At 34.8% G+C, this 19,050-nt stretch overlaps 2 protein-coding genes and 1 pseudogene across 2 annotated transcripts; all 3 read right to left on the reverse strand.

Moving 5' to 3' along the window:
* Nucleotides 1–32: 32 nt before the first annotated feature.
* Nucleotides 33–630, reverse strand: LOC110265561 (protein NRT1/ PTR FAMILY 1.2 pseudogene; annotated as a pseudogene).
* Nucleotides 631–1,285: 655 nt separating this feature from the next.
* Nucleotides 1,286–2,572, reverse strand: LOC107613608 (large ribosomal subunit protein uL2x). The gene is made up of 2 exons (XM_016315693.3): nt 2,053–2,572; nt 1,286–1,757 (listed from the first exon to the last, which is right to left on the reverse strand). The coding sequence occupies exons 1-2, from the start codon at nt 2,490–2,492 to the stop codon at nt 1,412–1,414; spliced, it is 786 nt and encodes a 261-aa protein (XP_016171179.1). The 5' UTR covers nt 2,493–2,572; the 3' UTR covers nt 1,286–1,411.
* Nucleotides 2,573–3,926: 1,354 nt separating this feature from the next.
* On the reverse strand, nt 3,927–7,416 carry LOC107610307 (protein NRT1/ PTR FAMILY 1.2-like). The gene is made up of 4 exons (XM_016312371.3): nt 7,290–7,416; nt 6,969–7,186; nt 5,625–6,157; nt 3,927–4,773 (listed from the first exon to the last, which is right to left on the reverse strand). The coding sequence occupies exons 1-4, from the start codon at nt 7,414–7,416 to the stop codon at nt 3,927–3,929; spliced, it is 1,725 nt and encodes a 574-aa protein (XP_016167857.1).
* Between the last annotated feature and the right edge of the window lie 11,634 nt (nt 7,417–19,050).

A 19,050-nucleotide genomic window follows, 5' to 3' on the forward strand; every position in this document is an offset into this window, starting at 1 on the left:
ACACAATTAATTAACAGAATTATAATAATCAATTATTTTTCCTCCTCTTGATGAACCCTGTTTCCAGCAACATCTTCAATGGTAGGTCCATAAGCCCAATTACAAACCAAATAGTAAACCATATTAACAGCACCCATAATGGCAAGAACCCAATAATACTTGTCATAATGACCCTTAATATTATCAGAAACCCAACTCTGTTTTCCCTCTTTGGAAGTGATGTCATCCACAATGCTGAATAATAGAGAAGCTAACAAGTTTCCTATGGCACTTCCCAAGCTGAACAAGGCTGCAGCAATGCTTGACATGCTTCTTGGAAACTCAGTGTAATAGAATTCAGATTGGCCTATTGCATTGAATGTTTCTGCAATTCCATTCAAAACATTGTGTAGGATAAGCCACATTGCAGACATGTCCAAAACTGCTTCAGGATTATCAATGTAACCTTCTCTAATTGCTTTCCTCCTTCTAATGTTCTCAATAACTGCTGAAACTACCAAGTCCAAGAAGCAGAAGAACAAGCCAATCCCCAGTCTGTTCTTGGCACTTATCCTAACTGGTTGAGGTCATAGTGAAGACAGGAAAAGAACCTGCTGAGATTTGGAAGCTTGAAGTTATGTGCCTCTTCATGGTCTTAGCTTGTAGCAAAAAGAATGAGCTAACATGAAACCGCTACTCCATAAGGGAATTACTTTTATTATGGCCTTCAATTCTTCCACTTGCTCTATTGGACAAACCCTCCATGCACTATTATTCTTAAACCCTGGCTATTATTCAGAAACCTGAAACATAAAGTTTCACTTAAACCCTAACTATTATTCTTAAGGATTTTACTATTCTATACCTTAAAGACATAAGTTAAACATACCCAAAAAAAAAAATTAATCTAATAAATAGAATTAAAACATTTTCTTTTATAGTATACTTAACATTTTCGTTTGGTCTGATCAAATAGTGGTAATTAGTAAAATCAATTGAGCAAAGTCTTATTAATAATAAGAAACTCATAAATAGTTGAATTTGTTTAACCCTTTTTAATTTGTTGATTATCATTAGGATAGAAATAATGATATTGCACTAAACCTTAGTTTATGTTTATAACATGAACTTTAATGTTAACATGAATTTTGTGTTAACGTGAACTCTATGTTAACGTGAATTCTGTGCGACAAACAAATTTTTTTATATAATCTTAATAAGATCCGCAGCAAGAGAGTCAAATGAGAACAAATCTCTTCACCAGACCGACTAGAATTCCTTTAATATCTCACAAACAAAAATAAAATACTGTCAATTAAAAGCTTCATATTTATGGGGGAAATGGTTCTCAAAATAGCACCCAAACAGTTCAACCTAAACTATGAAAGAAACAAAATTTGGAAACTTGCAATCAAAGAAAGTCCTAAAAGCTTCAAGTGGTCTTATCAGCCTTAGCAGCAGTTGCGGCAGCTTGACCCCTAAGACGACCGGTCCTCCTTGCAGCAATGAGACCAACCTTTTGGCCGGGTGGAGCATCACGCCTAACAGTACTGGCATGACCAATGTGTTGATGGTTACCTCCACCGTGGGGATGCTCAACTGGATTCATAGCAACACCACGAACCTTGGGCCAGCAGTTCCTCTTGACCCTGAATTTGTGGTAAGCATTACCAGCCTTGAGGAGTGGCTTCTCAGTTCTTCCACCACCGGCAACTTGTCCAATCATGGCCCTGCATCCACTTGGCACAATCTTCTTTGAACCAGATGGGAGCTTGATCCTGCAACAAAAATGAAAAACACATATAACCAATTCTAATTGACCGTGCTTTAACTCAGCCTCCAATTAACATGTCGATTAATGCTACAACTCATACACCAAAATCCATTTCTACCTTTTCAAATAACCATGCTAAAAAAAAAACGTGTAGGTAACACAACAAATAGATATGTTAGCATCACCAGGGTTTAACCTAGAATTTTAACATTTATACAAGCATTTCCAAAGTAAACACGACAATAACTGATTTTGAGAACCAGAAAAATAACGTAAAATCAGAATTATATATGGAATACCTAGAAGTGTCATTATCGGGGTTGTGGCTGATAACAATGGCGTAATCACCAGATGCCCTGGCGAAGACACCGCGGTCACCAACGTGGTGCTCGACGTTGCAAATGACAGCTCCTTCGGGGATGGATCTGAGTGGCAAAACATTTCCGACCACGAGTGTGGCCTTCTTCCCGCAGTAGATGAACTGGCCGGTGTAGATACCTTCAGCAGCGACGAACAGCTCCGTCTGCTTCTTGTACCTGAATGGGTGGCGGAAAGTCACCTTGGCGAGTGGAGCACCGCGGCCGGGGTCGTGGATGATGTCGGTCACCACACCCTTGAGGTAACCGTTGCGCTCGCCGAAGTCGAGGCTGCGGAACCTGGCGGCGCCCTTGCGGTGATGGGTGTGGGACTTGAAGACGGACCCAGCACCCTTACGCTGTGCGCGGATGACTCTACCCATGGCGGAGAATCTCTCTCTCACTCTCTGTATCTGCGGCTAAGGAAGGTGGCAGTGAAGGTGGATTAGGGTTTCTTGTGTCGTTTTTACATAGAGAAGCGACGCCGTTTTGTCCATGACCTAGTAGGCCTTTTGCCTTTTAAGTATAAAGCCCAAAATTGTTAAATGTTATTGAGCTAGACTCTCAAGCCCAAAAATTTTGTGAGTAAGCCTAATCATATGCGTGTTTTGTGAGTTAGCAATGCAATAATGCACTACATAATTGGGCAGTATGCAAAAATTTAATAAAAAAAAAAATTATTATCAAAATATGAATGAGAATATTAATTTTCCATTGTTGTTAATTTTACTAGAAGAAAAAGAATAATTTATATTTTAATTAATTTTATTTTTTTTAAATTAAGCGAGTTAATCTCTCAATCGCTAATTTGTCATAAAAACGAGAGCAAACTAGTATTTTGAGTCCGCTTTACTTAACCGGGGCGGACCAGCCCGCTTTTCTACCCCTACTTCTAATAATAAATATGTTTAATTAAAATTATTATCGATTTAATTTTTTTAAATTTACTAAAATACCTCTAATAACAAATATCTTTAATTAAAATTAATATTATTACAATTAAATTTATTAAAATATCTCTAATAACAAATATCACAATTAAAATTAACACAAAATACTTATCTAAATTTCTAAAAATCTCATAATTTATAATTCATCTCATAATCCATAGTTGAACTTATATAGAACAAATTTCAACAATTCTAATCACATATATTAAAAAGCTTTACTATTATCCAAATTAAAGTTACAAAGAAGTCTCAAAAATCAAAATTTATTAGCATTAATAAGTATATATGCACAACTCTTATACATGAACACAAACACATGAATAAAATAAAATCAACATTACAATAGAAAGTCTCACACATAAAAAAATGAACACAATTATCGAGTGTAATGTCTTCTCCTTCATTGATTTCACATTTTATGTACAACAGTACAAGTTGATCCTTCTATCTACTCCAAGTATCACTCGTCTCAATATGGTAGATTGTCCCACTATCTAATCTAAACATATTTTGATCTTCTATTTTATCAATAAATTACACAACCTATCCATTTTTGTGTTTTCAATACATACTAGATCACTAAAATAAATAAATTTATTGACACTAACATCTCTTACTATTTGCCTACTATAACTATTATTTCATTTTCTTTTCTTTTTCAATTACAATATAATCAAAACATACCAAATCATCAAAGTAGCTAATAATGAATAATTATGCATATAAGTTAAATTTCAACTTGGTGGCAAACATCAATGTTCCATGCACTAATAATAATATCTTATTCAGATGTAACAAGCCAAGTTAAATAATATATAACATCCCACTCCAAAGCACACAATTAATTAACAGATTTATAATAATTAATCATTTTTCCTCCTCTTCATGAACCCTGTTTCCAGCAGCATCTTCAATGGTAGGTCCATAAGCCCAATTACAAACCAAATAGTAAACCATATTAACAGCACTCATAATGGCAAGAACCCAATAATACTTGTCATAATGACCCTTATTAATATTATCAGAAACCCAACTCTGTTTTCCCTCTTTGGAAGTGATGTCATCCACAATGCTGAATATTAGAGAAGCTAACAAGTTTCCTATAGCACTTCCAAAGCTGAACAAGGCTGCAGCAATGCTTGACATGCTTCTTGGAAACTCAGTATAATAGAATTCAGATTGGCCTATTGCATTGAATGCTTCTGCAATTCCATTCAAAACATTGTGTGGAATAAGCCACATTGCAGACATGTCCAAAATTGCTTCAGGATTATCAATGTAACCTTCTCTAATTGCTTTCCTCCTTCTAATGTTCTCAACAACTGCTGAAACTACCAAGTCCAAGAAGCAGAAGAACAAGCCAATCCCCATTCTGTTCTTGGCACTTATCCTAACTGGTTTTCCTCTAAGTTTTGATGCCAAGGGAATGATGAGACGGTCATAAACACCAGCAGTTATGAATACTGAGATCATAATGAAGACAGGAAAAGAACCTGCTGGGATTTGGAAGTTTGAAGTTATGTGCCTGTTCATGGTTTTTGCTTGTAGCAAAAAAAATGAGCTTTGGCTACTGCTTATTGATAACATGAAACCGCTACTCCATAGAGGAATTACCTTTATTATGGCCTTCAATTCTTCCACTTGCTCTATTGTGCAAACACTCCATGAACTATTATTATTGTTATTAGTGACTATGCAAGCTTTATTCAGAAACCTGAAATACAAAGTTTCACTTCAAAGGGTTGGCTATTATTCTTAATTAGGTACGGTTCTTGATTCATAGTGTAAATTATTAATTGAAATTGGCGATTCTTTGTTTTTTATAATTTCTTTATAGTATTATATCTATTTAGTATGTTGGTTGCTAATGGTAAAATTAGTGACCGATTTAAGGATAAAACGTTTCTAAAAGTTTTTAAATTTTAACTTTTTATTTTGATCTCTAATTTAGTGAGCAAATAGAATTTTGTTTTATTCAGTAACCAATTTGATAGATGCTAAAATTGGTCACTATTCTAAAAGTTTTATGCAGAAAGATTTTAGAGATTAATGACAATGAATAATCAGTAGCATTAATTATTAAAATTAATTCAGCCAAATTTTTTTAATTATATAAAAATATAAATAATTTTTTTAGTGCTTGTTTGGGCGTCATTATCTTAATAAAAAAATTTAATGAAAAAATATATTTTTTTATTTTTTAGTGTGTTTGACAAATTTTTAGTAATAAAAGTAAAAACACTAAAAAAATAAAAAATATCTTTTTCGAGACGCTATAATTTACATATTTTTTTAAAAGATATTTTTTCATTAAAAAAATATTTTTCATGTAATAAATAAACAAAAAAATATTTTTATATTATTATACTCAAACATAATTAATAAATAAAAAAATCTTTTAGAATGAAATATCCAAATATAAAATTACTTTTACTTTTTTTTATAAAACTTTTTAAAAAAAAGAGAATACAAAATTTTTTTTTTTAAGAAAAACTCATCCAAACAGAGCGTTAACCCTTTTTGATTTCTTGATTATCATTAAGGATGAAAATGATTGCACTAAACCTTAGTTTGTGAGATGGAGCAACAAGGGTTGAGTCCTTGTTATGGTGATAGAGTATTGGATGGTGAGTAGTAGGTGGAAGTTGAAGCTTTCTATTCTTGAATGCAACAACAATGACCTGAGCAAAGCTAGTGAGCAAGCTTTTGTGAGGTTTATGCTTCACATAACGGTGAGAAAGAAGAAAGAAGAAGACGGTTGACAACAACATAAGTGCCGCAGGAACACCAAAACCCAGTTTCCATCCATACCGGTCTTGAATGTAAACAATTGCAGTTAAGGAGAAAACAACAGAAACTGCTTGTGAAGCAATGTACCAACTTATGAAACTCTCCAACACCCTCTCCTTTTTGTTGTTGTTGTTGTTGAGTTGGTCTGCACCAAATGCTAAGGAGCAGAAGATTCCACCTCCTCCAATTGATATGAGTGCAAAACAAGTGATTAGGAGTGCAAGTTGGGGTGCTGTTGCTGATTCATGGCTCAAAGGTGAGGGTCTTGCCTCTGCTATCATGGCTGTTAACCATAATAGTGCCATCCCCTGTGATCAAATTATTATAAAAAAATTGTTAAAAAAATCCTCTTAATTGTTAAAAAAAATTGAAAGTGTAATGTGTGATATTTAGGATAATGCTAGGTAGATAAAAAAAAAACAGTCAGAACTTTTTTTATTTAGACAATTAATGAATGTTAAATAAGGAAAATTTTGGTTGTTTTTAGCTAATATTTTTTTGTTACCAAACATTTTTCGATATTTAACCCTTTATTATTCTCTCTTTCGTATTTATTTTTAGTCTCACTTATAAAGTTAATGGTGCGAGATCACACTTTACTCCCTCAATTGTTAAAAAAAATTGAGAGAATCCATTTCCAAGTAATTAATAAAACCAGCTACCAATATATTTATGTATAAATATATGTGGGGTTTAATTTATTTTCAATGTGCATTTATATTCCAACATGTATGTTATAATAGTAGCTGACTTTGGTAACTGATTTTGGTGTACATCTAGCATAGTCAAATTATTATATATGGTGGAAACTCCGGTGCAGTTGACTTCACGTGAAGTTGATAACTCATAGCCGTTAGATGATTTGACAAAATTTTCATCTAACGACTCTTAACTATCAATTTCACATGAAGTCGAGTGCAGTTTTCACCATTATATATTAAGTTTAACTTAGTTTGTGTAAGTGTGTAACTTTTTTATAATTCATATTCATAGAAATTAACATAGAATCAGAATCAGATCATATAGGGTGAGAGGTTGACTATATCTTTTATTTATCATTTTAATGTAAGATAAAGGAGATTATATTTAGAAAATAAAGAAGTGCAGTATAGATGGTACCAGAAAAGTGATAATTGAACCAAAAGCAATGGCAAGAAAGCGACCCAAATAAGAATCAGCAAGGAAAGCACCAAAGAGAGGAGCAAAATTGGTAGCAGCAAACCAAAAGAACATAATCTTTGTTGCTTTAACCACTCTGAGTCTGTAGTCTCCAATCAAATACACTATCATGTTTGGGGATAGCCCCACACTTGCCATCTTTGCCAGTGCTTCATTTCCTACAACCATTCCCATAACAAAATTAAAGTAAACCATGCAATTTAATGCAATGCATGCTTCCTAATCCTATATACATATGGCTTATTAATTATTAATACATACCTATAATGAAAGGCATGGTAATGAGTCCACCCTTGCACCTTTGATTATTATTCATGTCTTGCTTTTCTTCTTCTTGTTGCTCATTCATTTCCTCTTCAACCAAAGCACCCTCCATTTCCTTCTCCATCTCTATCTTTGCTTAGTTAGTTGTTCCTCTTGTAAGTGCAACACACACACATATTATATATATAAAGAAAACTATATACAAAGCAGTGAAGTAGCTAGAAAATCATTCATGGTTTCATGCACATGTGAAGAAAAAGTAAACAAATTTTGCGTGCGGCAACTGATACTGCAGGAATTCATAAATGATATTGTAGTATATAGTGCAAGAGTGGACTTGCCCAATTTTTCAATAATTTCCAGTGGAAATTTAAACGTCACAAAAGTAATTAACATTAATTACTTTAAATAAATAAATAAACAATCTCGCTAAGTTACCAACAACATTTCTGCCAACTTCTTCAAACTCTTATTTATGATTGTATTTAATAGAAGTGTCTTTATAGATGTATCTAACAAAAATGTCTTGTTTATGGTTATGTCTAATGAAAGTATCTTTCTATATATATTTTCTGAATGTGTCTCCTTATATATGTGTTTAAAATATAATAATTAATTATTGTTGGTAATAAGTTGGCAAATAATATATTGATATCCTATATTTTTCCAATAAATAAAAGATGGCACTAGCCACTGGTTTAGGTGCTATCTCGTGCAGTCATCATGCTTTAGTATTGGACTATATATATACAATGTTTGTAAGTTGAATTGTTCTCTAAAAACTTAGTCCTAATCGATATTAAACGCCATAAAATATAAAAGATTAAGAGGATGGGGTGTCCCATAATATTGGGATTTATTGGGCAATGGCCAATCATCGTATTCATGTCACTAACACAGTTGACAAGAGACATGTGGCATATGTTTTTATATATATAATGGGGGCATGATTGTTTCGTGTGACAATTAATGCATTGTCTCTCTAATGACCAATTAATCACTTTAATTTTATTTTAGAAAATATTCATCATATGATGACAAATAATTACACCACATATTGCTCTTTTCTAAAAAGAAAAAACAAACACCATGTGAGTTGTACGGACAATTCTGTTTTGGTGATACTCCCATGATGATATCTTCACATGAAGATAGTATTATAGTTTATTGAATAAATTAATAGTTTGATTAAATATGTTTGATTAACCATCTAAAAATTTATAATGTCATCTTCATATAAAGATGTCATCGTATGAGTTAGGGGTGTACATGACTCGATCCGACTCGAAGATCCGGTTCAGTATCGAACACTTTAGGGGTTAATTTGGTGTGATTTCATCGGGTCTAATGTCGGGTAAGGGTCTCAAAAATAGACCCGGTCATTATTTCGGGTCGGGTTCGGGTCATAATTCGGGTCACCCGAACTCGATCCAATCATCATACACAATTAATATTTTGTGTTATTAGTGATGGATGATGGCTATTTTTATGTAGAATTTAAGTATTGTAAACTTTAATACTTTGTGTTATTAATTATTATAAGACTATAAGTTAATGTTTTATGTTTAAAATGTATAAGACTTTAGACTAATGGCATAATATTGTGTTATTTGTATTGATTTAAAAATTTGGTGTTATTAGACAATATTAGTATTTGTTAGAAACAAGAGACTGAGAGAATAATATGAAAAGTGTATTATTGAATTGTGGTCTGAGGTACAATATACAAGGGGTATTTATAGGTGCTAAATGAATCAAAGTAATAAAGACATAGAATCCTACAATTAATGTACAGATATGCTATATAAATATAGACGATGCTAATTGATTTATATTGATTCTCTAACATCCCCCCTCAAACTCAAGTGGGAGCTAAGGATACCAACTTGAGTTTGGATAACAAAGTCCGAAAGCGAGTCGGGTGATGAGCTTTCGTGAAGATATCAGCAGTCTGATCCAGTGTCCCAACGGCAATGAGACGAACAGCATCAATAAGGATACGTTGTCGAACAAAGTGACAATCAATCTCAATGTGTTTGGTGCGTTCATGAAACACATCATTATGGGCAATCTGAATAGCACTGCGGTTATCACAAAAAACATCAGTAGGAGACGACTGAGGAGCACCCAGATCTTCGAGAAGCCAACGAACCGAGATAACCTCAGCAGTGGTGTCAGCGAGGGCACGGTACTCAGCTTCTGTGCTTGAGCGAGCAGTGAATGTTTGCTTCTTAGCACGCCAAGAAATGAGAGCGTCGCCAAGAAACAAACAGTAACCAGTAGTAGAACGACGATCAGTGGGATCACCAGCCCAATCAGCATCAGAGTATGCCTGAAGGGTCAAAGAGGAATGGGCAGAAAAATGAAGGCCATGAAATAGAGTGCCTTTGACATACCGAAGAATGCGAAGAACTGCCGCATAGTGAGTAGTACGAGGAGCTGACAAGAACTGGCTGAGGACATGAACCGGATAGGCAATGTCTGGTCGGGTGACAGTCAAGTAGACGAGACCTCCAACTAACTGGCGATAAAGTGTCGGATTATCCAAAACAGTGCCATCCATAGGGGTAAATCGAACATTAGGCTCAAGAGGAGTAGACTCAGTACGACTATCTGTAATCCCAGCGCGAGCAAGAAGATCTGAAGCATACTTAGCCTGAGAGAGATAGATGCCATCATCGGTGGAGATGACCTCGAGACCAAGAAAATAGCTGAGAGAACCAAGATCTTTCATCTCAAAGGTACAGTGAAGTGAGGCCTTGAGATCAGAGATACCATCAACATCATCCCCAGTAATTATCATGTCATCAACATACAGAAGTAGAAGAACAACTCCACGTTCGCTTTTACGAATGAAGAGCGCATTCTCATGAGGGCTAGAAGTAAAGCCAAGACTGCATATGGTAGTGCTGAACTTGTCAAACCATTCACGAGGAGCTTGCTTAAGTCCATAAAGTGCCTTGCGAAGGAGACAAACCTTATTAGAAGGACAAGGATATCCCGGAGGTGGTTTCATATAGACTGTCTTTTTCAAATCCCCATTAAGAAATGCATTCTTCACATCCATCTGACTGAGAGACCATTTTTTAGCCGCGGCGATGGCAAGAAGAGCTCTAACAGACGTAAGACGAGCGACAGGGGCAAAAGTCTCCTCATAATCAATACCATACTCTTGCGTACAACCTTGAGCAACCAAACGGGCCTTATAACGGTCAATAGAGCCATCAGAGCGAGTCTTGATCTTGTAGACCCATCTACTGCCCACAACTTCCTGATCAGAAGGAGGATCAACCAGATCCCAGGTGTGTGCCTTTTCAAGTGCCTGTAATTCTTCTTGCATTGCTTGTTGCCAATTTGGGTTTGAGGAGGCTTCTCTGAATGTCTTAGGTTCATGTTGATGAAGAATAGTAGAAAAGCAATGGTAATCAAGAAGATGAGGAGGTGGATTCCTTACCCTAGAAGAACGAGCGGGAGGAGGAGGCATGACGGTAGGAGCAGGATCATCGTCCGGTCTGGAATCATCGGGAGATGGAGAAGGCGGAGGAACAGGAGGCTGTGGAGGGTCACTCGAGATAGAACCTGTAGAATCATCACTAGGAAAAAGATCAACATTGGGGTTAGTGAACAAAGGTGACTGAGTAGTAGGAATCGACTCAAAGGATGAGAACCGAGAAAACATGTGGTGCTCCCAGAAGACAACATGACGAGATATACGAATACGTTTAGAGAGAGGATCCCAACAACGATAACCCTTGTGTTCAGTGCCATAACCAAGAAAACAACACATACGAGCCCGAGGTTCAAGTTTACTATGTTCATGAGGCTGAAGAAGAACAAAACATACACAACCAAAAACTCGAAGAGAACTATAATCTGGGGGGGTATGATAAAGACGCTCAAAGGGAGTAACATTACCAAGAACAGAAGAAGGGAGTCTATTGATAACATGAACAGCAGTAAGAACAGCTTCACCCCAAGTACGCTCAGGACACGAAGAAGAAAGGAGCATTGCACGGACGGAGTCAAGAATGTGACGGTGTTTGCGTTCAGCTCTACCATTTTGTTGAGACGTACCAGGACAAGAAAACTCAGATAGAGTACCCTGTTCTGCAAGAAAGGCTAAGAGTTTGGAATCACGGTATTCCATAGCATTATCACGTCGGAAAACCTTAATGACCTTGGAAAACTGAGTTTTAATCATAGTAGCAAAGTTGATATAGATCTGAGGTAACTCATGGCGATTAGTCATCAAATAAACCCAAGTAAAACGGGAATAATCATCAATGAAAACGACAAAGTATCGAGCTCCGCCCATAGAGGCAGTGGGAGCGGGGCCCCAAACATCAGAGTGAATGATATCAAAAGGAGAGCAAGCAAGAGATGAATTATTGTGAAAAGATAAAGCAGGTTGTTTGGCAGTTTGGCAAGAAATGCAATCAAAAGATTCATTTGGAACCTGACCTAAAACACCTTGAGACACAAGAGGACGCAGTTTTCCTAAGGAGGTGTGGGCAAGACGTTGATGCCATAAGTGAAGGGTAGAGGGAGAAGAAGCAGCACAGAGATTTGGTACAGGAGGAATATGAAGACTTTCGAGTTCAAACAACCTTCCGACCTTACGTCCAGTCCCGATGATTTGTCCCGTCCGAGGATCCTGTACACGACAACCAGAAATAGAAAAGGTGACGTCAAAGCCCAAATCAACAAGTTGACCAACAGAAATAAGATTGAAGTGTAAATTGGGAATGTAGTAAGTATCTGGAAGATTAAGAGATGACTGGGATATAGAACCCTTGTGTGTTGCGTGCAAGAGGAAGCCATTTGCAGTATTGATAGAAGGTCCATTTGTAGTTGTAGACATGGACGAGAAAATATTACGCAACGGAGACATGTGATTAAAGCAACCCGAGTCAAAGTACCATTTAGAATCACCTGGAGGGGTTGATAAAGCAGCAGGAGTATTACCAGAAACAGAGAGAAGACGCCGTAGAAGAGATGCAATATCAGATAGAGAGACAGGAGACGGGTTGAAAGGTGCAGAGGGGGTAGGTGCAGTAGTAGCAGCAACAGTAGAAGCAGGCGCATGACGTGGGGGACGAGTAGGACAGGTAGTAATCAAATGTCCCGAGAGCTTGCAATAACGGCAGAGCAACTGTGAACAATGGTAGCTAATATGCCCTTTCTGGTGGCATGTCCGACATTCAACAGAGGGGCAGACGGAGAAAAGGTGCCCAAAACGGTTGCAGTTTCGACAGAATGTATCCTTTCTGTCTGTGGCAACAAAAACATCCGACTTTTCCATAACAGTAGTCACACAAATCAAAAAGAGGAGAGAAAACTGCAATTTCGAAGCAGAAAATGAGAAAACGGAGCGCGGAATCGGAAAGAGCTCACCAAAAAACCTTAGGGAGGGTCCGCTTGTCAGCCACGTCAGCGCCACGTCAGCAGTGACGTCAGCGCCACGTCAGAGGGGGGTAGACACGTGGCGGCACCGGAGTGGAGCAGAGGAGACACGCTGGCAGGAGAAGGACGCGGGTCAAAGCCGGGTCGGGCCGGATCGCGTGCGGGTCGGGCTAGCGCGCGGGTCAAACGAGAAGCTTCTGGCGACACGTGGCAGCGGATGGAACGTCCGATCAGCGCTGAGATCTAACGGCTGCTGAAGCTTCTGGATGAGAAAAGAGTGGTGGTGGACAGCAACGTTCTGGAGGTGCGTGGAGGCGCGTGCGGCGGTCTCTGGAGGAGATCTTGGCGGCGTTGGAAAGCTGACAGAGAGAAGAACACGATGATGCCGGAGGTGACGATCCAAAGCGTCGGAAACAGCTCGAAAATTGCGAGCAAAGTGGCACGGGTGGAAGCTGGAGGGAAGGTCAACCTGGTCGTGGCAGCGTCTTTCGGCGGCGCGTGGAGGCGCGTCTGGAGGCGGATGGCGACGGTTCTGGTTGCGTTGGAATCACGGCGACAAGACGAACAAGATGGTTATGGGGGTGACGAACCAAAGCGTCAAAAAGAGAACGAAAAAGGAGGTCAAAGAACACTACCGACAAGGAAAAACAAAGGGGCTATGAACTAATATTCATCGGAAAAAAAAGACCTAAGCTCTTGATACCATGTTAGAAACAAGAGACTGAGAGAATAATATGAAAAGTGTATTATTGAATTGTGGTCTGAGGTACAATATACAAGGGGTATTTATAGGTGCTAAATGAATCAAAGTAATAAAGACATAGAATCCTACAATTAATGTACAGATATGCTATATAAATATAGACGATGCTAATTGATTTATATTGATTCTCTAACGGTATTGATTATGGTTATACTTTAATTTCAGAGAATGATTGGTTCTTGTTATATTTTACCATGTCAAATAATGGTTGGAGTCTTAGAAATTTAGATATTTTCACATGTTAGCTTACAATAAGGTATCAAAGTAATATAATATTAACAGCACAATTTTTACCCGATATAATCGTACCCCAAAAGTGTATAAATTTTATCGGGTCTAAAGGCGAATTCGAATTTAACAAATAAACCCAATATATATTTCAGGTCGGGACTAAGTCACATTAAACTCGATTTCATCCGAGTTATAAACACCCCTTGATATGTATTTCCCTTCTGCTTTTATTGAAGTATAGGCAAAATTAGACTTTATTGGGGACTCACTACAAATTATTGTGAATATAAGAATATTTAGATATTTTCTTTGTTATGTGTATATTATACCATGTTAAAATTTCTTTTTTATTATCAGTAAATTATATCAATACCATTTTTTCAATCGGCCAACTTAAGTTGGTTAAACTAACACTATCTAATTCTTATTTTCTTTCATAAAATACTGTCCTTCCCATTAATTACCTTATTTTATGGCGCATTGCAAAACTGATGAGGTTGTACGTAACTTTAAATTAAGATAGCATATATTAAATAATTTGTCAGTAGCTAGTTAAAAAAAAAAATAAAATTAATAAAATTTATTATTTTTTTATCATTATTTAATTATTAATTCAATTTTTTTAATTTAGTAATTTAACAACATATTTTATAAAAAATGTTAAACACTAATTATTAGTTAATGACCAAAAATAATAAATTTTTATAATTTTCTAATTCTTCTTTACAAAATTGAAAATGGTACGGAATATATCAATAATGTAAATTAAAAGAGTGTAATTTACGATATAATCAACAAATTCGTTTTGGACTAACAAATACACTCATTAGCTATTATCTGATGTGCTGAAAATTTTTTAGTGAATAATAGATTATCCCCAGCCACGAAATGTGAGAAAGTGTTCCTTTCAAATCATTAATTACTTTATCAATTCGAAAGTAGTATCAGATAGCCAGAAAGAGAAAGCCTATAGTCTAGCTAGCTAGCAGTAGCTATAATCATTACAGTATAACTACGTACATTACTTTTTATTACTTAATTAGATGAGTCACGTCTTAATTAAATGGAGTTTAAACTTTAAAGTACTAATCTCTTCGATCGGCTTTGTATAAAATACTACTATTTCATCTCTTTCAAGAGAGTTGGTACATTTTTTATTTCTCGTTTGAGATGGATGATCAGAACAAATTGTGGTTTCCAACATTTTATAATAATTTTGCGTTTCATACCATGAAAAAGGTGAAGCATCTTGCTTTATTTTGTTGGTATGCAGAGCATTCTTAATCCGATAGGTTATGAATTAATTTTTTGTAGATTTTAGCTTTATTTAAAAATTTATTATTAGTTAATAGATTGTTATATGCACAAAATAAAATTTAAATTCTGATATTTATTTAAATGGACACCAATAAACTAACCACCCAATTAATCCATGTTGATTAGCATCTTACTTTATATAAGTCCAATAATCTCACTTCTCCATAGTGGAGGGTATTATTTATTTTTGGGCTCAACCAAGTAACTTTTTATGATATGCATGGACCGTAAGGCCCAAGGAAAAGGGTCAACAATAACGCCTAAGTTAATGCCAGTTATTACCTTGATTAAACTTGATTTATAGTTAACCAAAACAAATCATTGATTTATATACTGTCATTTACTATTTCTTTATTGTTGAGGTCAAAAAACCAGTAACGCAGTGTTTGTTTCAAGGGAATTTGAAGAGAAAGAAAACAACGGGAAAGAAAACGGGTGGAAAATTAAATTTTTCTCCGTTTGGATCACAAAGAAAACTAAGAGGAAATGAGAAAAAGGGAGTGCCATACAACTACCAGTTTTCTCTCCTCTTATGAGATGAAAACTAATAAAAAAAAAAATAAAAAATATGCAATTACATATTTATCCTTATATTAGAAAAACAATTTACATATATTAGTATATTATAATTTATATATATAGAGAAGGGTATTAATATAATTTTACTTAATTATAATATTTTTTTTTTATTTTTTTTTCATCCAAACAAAAAAAAATTTCTCCAACTTTCTTTCCATCCATTTTCTCTCCATTCAAATAACATATAAAAAATCAACTTTTCCTTTCATTTTCTTTCCTCCCATTTTCTTTTCTCCCAATTTCTATTTTGCATCCAAACGAACTCTAACTAAACTTCTGAGAAATTCAATCAATATTATTGACACTATTTGAGAAAAGCATGACTTAATCCTAAAACATGACTTATTAATCTATATAACTTGCACATCTCAAGAAATTGTTAGCACTAAAACAAGCAAAGGTAGGCATGCATGTTGTTGAATAGGTTAATTTTGTTTAATAATAATCCGCTATTAGTATATTTCTATGTTTCATACTACGTACTATTACAATTTCTGTATATATACTCAAAAAAAATGAAGCATAAAGTCTTTACTTGGGTACAGTGATTTATATAAAAACAATAAAAGGTGCAAAAGTAATTTCCTTGATTAAACAACTTTTCAAACTTTTTCTTTTGCTACCAAAAATTAAAGAATTATCCATTTTTTTAACTATTCAAAATGCTTTTGAATGAGGTATGGATGGGAGTAGTTTTATTATTTTATTTTCCCCTTAAAAAAAATAAACATAAGTGAGTTTTTTTTTTCTTACTAATATTTTCAAGCTATGATTGTTAGATTTATACAATTTTAATTTGCGGGAAGGTTTTATCTAGATTATTTTTTTATCAATAGTAGATGTAAACTTATTTGTTATAATTTTTTCAATGGGAGTACATAAAGAGTACATAGTATATAAAGTGTAATAACGCAATAGATATTTTTAAAGGAAATTTTTCATTCTCTTCAACAATGAAAATAACTCATTTTTCTCCCACTCTTAATCTTTTTAGTTCATCAAACTATCATCACAGCTTGAACAGTTCAGGAGGATATGAAAATTTTTTCATCATGATCATTATGGTTAAGAGGACTCTCGGTGCTTCCAGCTACACTTGCAAATTTCGTGGACCTCAAGGTTCTCCACTTATCCTGAATTACAACAAAAGAACAAAAATAAAAAACCCTAAATTAAAATAAGACGCAAAATTTAAAAAGTTAATTTAGGAGAATTTCGTGCCTTGAGGTCAACGTTGGAACGTGAACGGAGATGGTGTGAAAATTTTGGATCTTGGAGGATTTGCTTCCGCTGCCCGGTTCCATATTTATTCACGCCCGCTACTAGGGCGTCCACTTCGCTGTTCCTTCATTTATGCCTAGGCATTTTCGAAACTGCAGTATCAAAAGACACAATTTGGTCAACAGCAGTAAGGTTGGAATCAAGAATATCATAATCAAATCACAGATTAACTGATTAACTGATTAATTAACAAACTAAAACCACAATTATAGTAAGTGTTTTATTCTCTGCCAATTTCTTCATCTTCATCGTGCACTTCTCCATCGTATATATCTTCTCCATCAATGTCTGACAACGAGAACATATACTGAGCCACAATTTTGAGAGTTGAATTCCTGCAAGAACCGTTCTAATTCGGATCCTGGCAAACGCGAATTCGGATGGTAAGCTGATTTCATCGGTTTTTTAGTTATTACACTTTATATACCATGTACTCTTTATGTACTCCCATTAAAAAAATTATAATAAAATAGTCTACATCTACTATTGATAAAAGAAAATAATCTAAGTAATATTTCGTGTTGCCGGAAGATGATATTGGAGGTTAGAGATTGGGATTTTGAAGAAAGGTCGAGATCCCTAAATTTATGGAGGAGAATGAACGTTTTGTGACAGTTGGCAGAGGGAATCAGAGAAGGATCTTCCAAGATTCATATAGTCATTATGATTGTTCTTTCTAATCGAAAGCCTAGTCCCTTGCATGTAGAAGAGAATCTGACCAAGAATTACTTCCACGGCCATTTATTAAGGTATGTTTTTTCGGAACAATTTCACCGCACCATGAAAAAAATTTCATGTTCTCAAACTGTGATGTTGATAGTTTAATGAACCAAAAGAAATTAAGAGAGTGATAAAAATAAGTTATTCTCATTATTGAAGAGAATGAAAAATCTATTTAAAGCTATCTGTTTAGTTAACACACTTTATATACTATATACTTTTTATGTACTCCCATTATAAAAAATTATAACAAATAAGCCTACATCTAATCTAAGTAACACTTTGTGTGGTCGGAAGATGATCTTGGAGTTCATCTATTGAGCTTCTTTTCGAGTTCCGCCGCGGTGCTCCCTTCAGATAAGATGCGGCTACTTATTGAGATGGAGATGCAGCAGTGGTTCTTGGATTTCTGCTGCGTTCAGCCATGTTCTAGAAATCTTAAGAAAATTTTAGAAAATCTTAGAAAATTCTAGAAAACTCTAAAAATTCCAAACACAACCTTAATCGGGGTGAGGAGTATACAATTCAAGTATATTTTGCTCCCATTTAAATCGAAAACCTAGTTTACATGAGTTCTAGTGTAGGATACTCTTAAAATCTTCCGATATTACGATTTTAAATAAGTTTATCGATTTTACGAAATTTGTACTAAATCTGACGATTTTATAATTTAAATCTTGTTAAGATTTTACGTTTTACATTTGGTTTTCTAGGGTTATCTAGGTTTTCTAGGATTTTCTAGGGTTATCTAGGTAACTCAAATAGTTCTATGGCCCATTGAACCATTCTACCTGCAATATCCATTTTATGAAGAATTTGCTTCATGGGTTGGTTTGTTCGAACTCTTATTGTGTGTGTCAATTAGCGTTTGTTTTTGGAGACAAAGAATGTTTAAAAAGTGTTTGGAGACAAAGAATGGACACTAAACACATTGTCTTCAAAATAATTTTTTATATTTTTGTGTCCACTCTTAAAATGATGGACACAGTCTTTTTTATGAAATTTTTTTCTCTTTTTATCCAAATATATTTTTTATTATTTTACTATTATCCTTTCTTATTTTTTCTAATTTGAACTCCTTATTTTCCTTTCTTATCTCTGCTTCTTCTTTCTTTCTTTTTTTTCTCAATTCTTCTTTTTGTAGAATTTCTTACTTGGCTGGATAATTTCTTCCCTTTTATATTTTCGTTATTACTTCAATGCCATTTTTATCTTGTTGGTTCATAGACCAATTCTTCTTGTAATCTTCATATACTCCTACGTATTCTCATCCTCTATTAAATTAGTTTGTACTTGATGCGAAAAATTTGAAATTACATGACTATTTTAGTCATTTTATATAATATTTTAGTCTTATTCATGTGTATCCAAACATAATACTAGACATTATATTAGTGTTTTGTACACTGTATTTAAACACAATATACAAAAAATAATTTTTAGTATCTCTATTTTATTATCTTT

This window comes from Arachis ipaensis, chromosome B8 (assembly GCF_059453495.1).
Source record: "Arachis ipaensis isolate K30076 ecotype BB chromosome B8, ASM5945349v1, whole genome shotgun sequence".
Taxonomy (NCBI): domain Eukaryota; kingdom Viridiplantae; phylum Streptophyta; class Magnoliopsida; order Fabales; family Fabaceae; genus Arachis; species Arachis ipaensis.

What these genes read in the sequence shown, in the direction of transcription:
- LOC107613608 (XM_016315693.3), bottom strand. Translation starts at nt 2,492, where the DNA reads ATGGGTAGAGTCATCCGCGCACAGCGTAAGGGTGCTGGGTCCGTCTTC. An exon ending in CCCGATAATGACACTTCTAG is followed by an intron (nt 1,758 to 2,052) that starts GTATTCCATATA and finishes TTTTTGTTGCAG; the next exon opens with GATCAAGCTCCCATCTGGTT.
- LOC107610307 (XM_016312371.3), bottom strand. Translation starts at nt 7,416, where the DNA reads ATGGAGAAGGAAATGGAGGGTGCTTTGGTTGAAGAGGAAATGAATGAG. An exon ending in TACCATGCCTTTCATTATAG is followed by an intron (nt 7,187 to 7,289) that starts GTATGTATTAAT and finishes GAATGGTTGTAG; the next exon opens with GAAATGAAGCACTGGCAAAG. An exon ending in GTTCAATTATCACTTTTCTG is followed by an intron (nt 6,158 to 6,968) that starts GTACCATCTATA and finishes ATTTGATCACAG; the next exon opens with GGGATGGCACTATTATGGTT.